The sequence below is a fragment of the Anguilla anguilla genome, chromosome 6 (assembly GCF_013347855.1).
Source record: "Anguilla anguilla isolate fAngAng1 chromosome 6, fAngAng1.pri, whole genome shotgun sequence".
In the NCBI taxonomy this organism is placed as follows: Eukaryota; Metazoa; Chordata; class Actinopteri; order Anguilliformes; family Anguillidae; genus Anguilla; species Anguilla anguilla.
The window spans coordinates 17,854,769-17,861,680 of NC_049206.1; the positions used below are offsets into that span (position 1 = coordinate 17,854,769).

The following is a 6,912-nucleotide window of genomic DNA, read 5'->3' on the forward strand; positions in this document are numbered from 1 at the left end:
CTGCAGCACACCTGTTAACAGACACCCAGAAGGACAGTGAGACAAATTTGCACCCATACATGGCAACGCCATCGGAAATAACTATAATCTCCTTATGCCACGTCAACTTTGGCTGCCTGCAACAGTGCTGTCAGCATTTCAGCATGCTGACAATGATACCAATCATACGCATACCCTCTAGTCCTGTCAGACTTACAAGTGAGGAGCACTCTCTCCCCCTTACAAAAATAACATCTGACAAAGATGTTACCAAACCAAACAAAACTTTGTGTGTTGGAAACCAAGGTATCTACGGCGACTGTTGTGCAATTAAAGCGCCCTTCTGCCTGAGTATGGCAGGTAGGGTATGCACAATGTTAAAGTACAGAATCATCTGAAAGAGACGCCGTGATTTAAACAGACAAGTACAAACAGATCTGCTTCTGAGAAACTATCTCTGGTCTTTTCACAGAAAACAATTAGTCAACATGTCAGGCCCAACCGCGGATGAGGAGCTGCCCATGACACACACAGGTGAGGTTTTTCTTAACACCACAATACCACAGCATCTGCATACTGAACCAAATAAACCATGTACTGTATTAGGGTGTGTGCACTCGGGAATGAAGCTCCATTTTGATTGCACAATAAAACGCCCGAATAAGAACAGAATGTCCAGTGTTACAGACTAAATTTCTTAAGCTGGCTTGATTGTTATTTTCATTTAAAAAAAAGTTTTATTGTTACTGCGTGTGTCAGGTTAAAAGCTAGCCTACAGCTCCACTATACCTCCAACCAATCTACATGCCCTGCAACCTAACCAGATCTCTCGGCTCCACAACCTCGGGGCGACTGGCAATCTCCTGCCTCCATAGTCACACCTCCCAGTCGCGATGCTTGTTCTTACTGCCCCCCCCCCATGGTGAAACAAACTTCTAAAGAGGTCAGAATCATTGTCTATCTTCAGATTGAAGACACACCTTATAAGATTGTTTCTTGGTTCCCCTTCCCATCCCCACTTCTTAACATGCATACCTACAGTGCTAGTTCAGGTTATGGTATTATTTAATGCTTTTAGGCTGTGGTGCTTTAGTGATACACATGTTCTTACTGGTATGGGAATGTTCTTAGCCTGGTCTGTGACTATTACCATATTAAATAGGCAAATGCATCTATGTTCTTCTACACTGTAGGTTGCTCTGTATAAGCATATTTTCTCAAGGAATGTAATATAGTAGTGATGCCTGCTTGATGCATTTGCAATATTAAAAGTGTATTACAGGTGCCAGGTCTGTTGTTTCCAAAAGTAGCTGATGTTCTGAGTCATTTTTATTCTTCGACATTGCCTTTAATCCACCTTACAAAACCAGGGTTCTATGCTATTGAATGACACATCTTGAAAACACAGTTTTACCTAATAACAACATTATCCTGATACAGCAGGAACCATAGTTCAGGATTTATTTACACAGCTCATGCCATCTCCTCTAAACAGATTTAGTCAGATTTAGGTTTTTTTAGAGGTGACCTATATACAAATATCCTCTGTGGTCAGCTACCTTCCTTCATAACGCATCTCATGCTGTAAACATTCACGTAAAGGAAAGGGTGGTTTCCGTCATAGGTTTCAATGGGTCAAATTTTCCATTTCACACTGCAGCCGACTTATCAAAACAAATCCCGGTGAACTTGTATCACCATTTTCGTGGTACATGAAACACCAATGTTCCGAGGACGGCGAAGGTTGACTGAACATAAAAAAAGAATGTTCTCTCTAGCAGCACAGAGCTGCACATGACTGCAAATGATTGTTATATCCTGGCCCGGGCAAGAACTACCAGCCATTTTTAAAAGAGAAAAAAAACCAAGGGAAAGATTATGCTTGGACATGCCAGGCATTCATACCCTAAACATGGCTATAAAAGGACTTGTTAGGCACTTGTTGGGCAATATTTGTTCAGCTAAATACTTTCACTGGGGTTCACATATCTGATGTCTGATTTATGCACCTGGTGCCTCCATCCAGAAAAGCATTCAATTTCAAACTCAAGCCTGCACAGCATTCCATATCATTGCCGAGAGGTTGTTTACTCGCTGTTTGATTTATAGAAAAAACAGAGGTTCCCTTCAGGCTCCATAAATAAAAACAATTCTGACCTCACTCCAGACCCCATTATTAGTTTCATAAAGCTCTCTCAGCTAAAGGATCTTTTGGTATGACTCTTAGGTCCCAAGGGGGTTATCAGCGACTGGAGGAAGTTCAAGCTGGGAAGCGAGGACTACGAGTCCATTCCGCCCAGCAAACGTGAGCTCCTGCGGCAGATGTCCAATCCCAAAAGCACTGGCGACGAGGAAAGACAGAATCGCAAGGTTTTGTTGTTTTTTTTTATTTGCATTCATTCTTACCAATGTAACATTTTCCAAGATGCACTGCACCGTGCCAAACCATTTATTTTCAAGCTTTTTTAAAATATAATTTTCTTGAAATACACCTGAAATATGGTGGAATGTATGAGAAGATGGAACTCTCACGTGACCCCAGGTTCATCGCAGATTCTGTACAGTAACCAGATGGTCAGATTCTGTGCTCCTTCGGTCCCTATTTCCTTACTCCAGAAAGTTGCAGTTAGTAACACAATTTGCTGGAGGTATACTGTAGTTTATGAATATCCATAAGCTGGTATTGCCCAAGGGCAATACCATTGCCCAAGGGCAATACCATTGCCCAAGAAGCAGAACTTTCAGTGCAATACCATTGCCCAAGAAGCAGAAATTTCAGTGCTAAGAAAATGGAATTGGCCAACTTGTCAGTTTTAAGAATCTGTAAGGGATGTTATCTAATTAATCAGTGATAGGCGTTGGTTACCTCTCGGCCCCCTAGGGCTTATCCATAATCATTTAGCGCTCCCTCACCTACGTGTCTCTACCCGCAACGCCCCCCCCCCCATTTCTGCAGATGAGCATGCAGGAGTACGAGATGATCAGGGAAGAGGACGAGCGGTGCCTGAGGCAATACCGCAAGCAGTGCATGCAGGACATGCACGAGCGGCTGAGCTTCGGGCCCACGTTCGACGGCGTGTACGAGCTGGAGAGCGGCGAGGCCTTCCTGGAGGTGATGGAGAAGGAGCACCAGCTCACGCTGGTGGTGGTGCACATCTACGAGGACCGGATCCCGGGCTGCGATGCCCTCAACGGCTGCCTGACCTGCCTGTCGGCCGAGTACCCCGGCGTCAAGTTCTGCAAGATCCGGGCGTCCTGCACGGGGGCCGGCGACCGCTTCTCGGACGACGTCCTGCCCGCCATCCTGGTCTACAAGGACGGGGAGCTCCTGGGAAACTTCCTGTCCGTCACCAAGCACCTCAACGAGGATTTCTTTGCGACCGATGTGGAGGCCTTCTTGAACGAGTATGGCCTGCTGCCGGAGAAGGAATTCACCGCATATCTAGACGATGAGGAGGCCGACGTGGAGTGAGTGAGCAGGGGCTTATCTTTGCTGGAGGGAGAACAAGACTCTGTCCTTTCAGTGAACTGCATATGATCTGTACCTGATGCTGTACCTGTAATTCAAGTCTTACAGAAAAAACACACCCTCCACACGCACTAAGGAAAAACCCACTGGCTGTAAGCCTGCAGTATTCGCTGTACTATATGCCAGTTGACACTGTACTATTTTATTCACTTACAAAGTATAAATTGAGGTTTTCAAAGCCACTACGCATTGCTTTATATTAAGTCTGTAGTAAGATGGTGGGGTTACTAGGATGGGATCACAGCAATGTAGGGCACCCCTTACTGTAGGTCTGTCCATTTGTACATTTCCCTCTTAGTCATTCTGACTTCTCTAAATCAACCAGCAACTTACATAAATAACAGCGTGCCCATAAAAAAAATTTGTAAAACAAAATCATTGCAAAGAGCTGCTGTGATCATTGTAAGACAAAATTGCACCATTTAAGGGCCTAACCAGGAAGTCAATGTTGCTAGAATCCTTTGTATTATCTGGTTAAAAAAAATAAAATAAAATAAGATAATACTTTTCAAAATGATCATTAAAATTGTATTTGAAAAAATAAGTGCTGTGAGTGGTAATGTGTTATGGCTTACTGGTAGACGCAGGGTTCCTTTGCTCATTCAAGCACTACAGTTAAGGATTTCATATTTAACATCAAAATCCAGTTGTTGGCCCCAGAAACTCTTCACTCATGCATTGAGCTGGTACTCCACCAGGCAACTCTTGGGAAACTCCTTTATGGGGCAGTTCATATGAATTCTGTGGAAGATGACATTTTATTGTTTAGTATTACACTGAAAATTCTGAGGTCATTACTTATTTCTAATTTCAAAAAGGTTTTGAGGTAATGTCTAACAAATACACAACAGTATTTAGAGGTTTCACACCTCAGTGGTCCAGCAAAAGTGTTTAAATAGTTAGCATATGTTGCCATGGAACAAAAAATTAAGAAGAATTTTTTATTAAAACATGTTTTTCTCTCCCTACAAGACCTTTCTGAAACAGGTTCTTCATAATTCCTAACAAATTGCTGATGTCCAAGGTTTGTTTGAGCTATGTTTGTCAGTACTTCTAAATGACTGCTTCCATATTTAAAAGCAATGAATCTGCATGTAGGTACTACACGGTATGAACTGAAAGCTAAAAAATTATAATAAATTGTGGATTAGAATAACCCCTTACATTCTCTTCAGCATCAACAATTTAAGTATTATTGGGTGGTTATTACTGTCTATTTAGTGGAAATGAAACATACAGGGCTAACCAGGTTTGCATATGGACACCATCATTTACAAAACCACATAGAGAATAAATCTCTCATAAAACAAACCAGGAACAATAACTATAAACTATAAGAACTCATTGTGAAGCATTCACTTATTTTCATGTGTTTTCTATGCAGCCAAACTCAATTGGGTTGAAGACCCATTCGTGGTTACAGCTGAAAGAGCTCAAGTAACATCTTTGAGACATTGATGGAGCTGTGCCAGCAAACATTCAATTACTAACAAATTATTAGGATAACATTCATGTATTCGGTTACAGGAAGGAGGCTTCATGTAGAGAAATCTCCACCACCCAGTGGCAGTATCTCAAACACAATCATCAAAGAGTGAGGAATCAAATATCGCAGCAAGTAATTGTTAGGAGAAAGACAAATTAATATTTAAAATGTAAAAGAGGCACAATTTATGTACATGTATTGGATTGTAGTGCACAGCCAGACCGTTAAGCAAGTGACAACTTTAAATCTGGTTTCAAGCGACTATTCAAGCTCCTTGTTTGACTATGCCAGAAGACAGTGGAGTTGCCAGTTTGCATTCTGTAAAGGAGAAGCCCATCCACTGACTGCACACAAGGGGCTGAAATAAAAAACAGATCAAAGATATTCACACAAAAAGAGCTGAAATTGAAATCAGATAAAACATTGACCCACTTGGTTTACCGGCAATAAATCTGCTCCAAGAAGCCTCCACCCACACAAACAAATTGCGCTGACAAACCGTCTCTCACATTAATCACTTCCGACTAATTTGCAATGAGTTTGGTTCTTCTGCAAAGAAGGTTTACAGATTTAATCAAATACGAAAAGGATGTGGTACAGGAAATGCAATAGGCTACATGTTATGGCGATGCAAACGAGGTTGGAAGCGACTTCAAGCCTAAAACCCAAACCAACTTGACGATTTCTTAAAAGAATTTGCAGATATTTAGCAATATTGAAACAAACATTATTTAATTGTATGTCACTTGTATCCATACTTAGGTGGCTAATACAAAAATCTATTAAGAACAGTACCTGCCAATTTTTACATTACTACTGGAAATTCCAGATTAAAATGTGGATTGCCCTTAAGGTTTCTTGAACAGTGATGGTTCAAAGAACTGGCTGCTAACATGCTCCACAACGACAATTTCAGCATTGAAACAATAACACCTTTACAAAGCTATGTCACCAACTTCTTGATCAGGGTCAGCGTAAATTTGCAAAACCTGAGTGTCAGAAACACAACAGTCACACAATGAACTAACGTAAATTCATCCTCTGGTTTTTGTTCCACAAACAATGTTGCTTCTGTTTATCATAAAATACATGAAGTCATTTCTATTTCAAAATAAGCAGGGGCTAATATCACTGAAGATATCGTGAAGTAAGAAACCAAGACAAATGCTAGATAAATACATACACAATGAACTAATGGGAAAGCGTGATACTGACATTCCACTTAAGGGCAGGGTAGCTGGTGCTTGCTGCCCTGCCTCGAAGACAAAGACACATCACAAAGGCAGCTGGTTTCAGAAGCACGCGGGAACGCAGGTGCCTTTAGGTTAAGCGTTTGCCGGAGTGCGTTTAGCGTGTTTGGATAATGGCGCGACGTGTCTGGACAGCGTCCCTCGCGATCCACTAGCCTGCGAGTGTGGGCGCGCACGGCTGCTGGGTAGCTTCCGCCTTCGCCGTCATGCACCGACACGTCGGCGGCTCCACCCGATCGCGCTTTCCACATTCCTGTCGTGTTGCTTGTTGAAAGTGAAAATAAATAAATTAATCAAGAATTTGTGATGCAATCCGCTACAGCAATTGTTCTGAAATAAATAAATAAATACATTTTAAAAAACCGAACAAGTTTCCCTAAATGGAAGAAAATGGTAAGAAAATTAAGCCCACAGAAAGACTAAACTATGTTTAAAGGAAATGGTACATACAAAGCAATCAGCTGTTCCAACAAAACAAAAAGGTGCCCTTTCAGAAACAACAGCACCCTTCAATGAAAATCTAAAAGTACCAAGGAAGATTTCACTATGTATATGGTTAAACATTGTTTGTGCCCCATTCGTATAGACAAACAAGACAGAACGACAGGCTGAGAAACAAAGCCAGTAAAAGATCCTCAAGGCTGCTGTATTTTAAAAATCCACAAAAC

At 41.7% G+C, this 6,912-nt stretch overlaps 1 protein-coding gene across 1 annotated transcript; it reads left to right on the forward strand.

The window, feature by feature from the left end:
- The first annotated feature begins 331 nt into the window (after positions 1–331).
- On the forward strand, positions 332–3,458 carry pdca (phosducin a). The gene is made up of 3 exons (XM_035422846.1): positions 332–513; positions 2,207–2,349; positions 2,936–3,458. The coding sequence occupies exons 1-3, from the start codon at positions 468–470 to the stop codon at positions 3,449–3,451; spliced, it is 705 nt and encodes a 234-aa protein (XP_035278737.1). The 5' UTR covers positions 332–467; the 3' UTR covers positions 3,452–3,458.
- Positions 3,459–6,912: the final 3,454 nt, after the last annotated feature.

Excerpts from the sequence above, each read along its gene's own strand:
- pdca (XM_035422846.1), top strand. The coding sequence starts at position 468 with ATGTCAGGCCCAACCGCGGATGAGGAGCTGCCCATGACACACACAG. Across the intron at positions 514-2,206 it reads GCTGCCCATGACACACACAG|GTCCCAAGGGGGTTATCAGC; the intron begins GTGAGGTTTTTC and ends TATGACTCTTAG. Across the intron at positions 2,350-2,935 it reads AGGAAAGACAGAATCGCAAG|ATGAGCATGCAGGAGTACGA; the intron begins GTTTTGTTGTTT and ends CCATTTCTGCAG.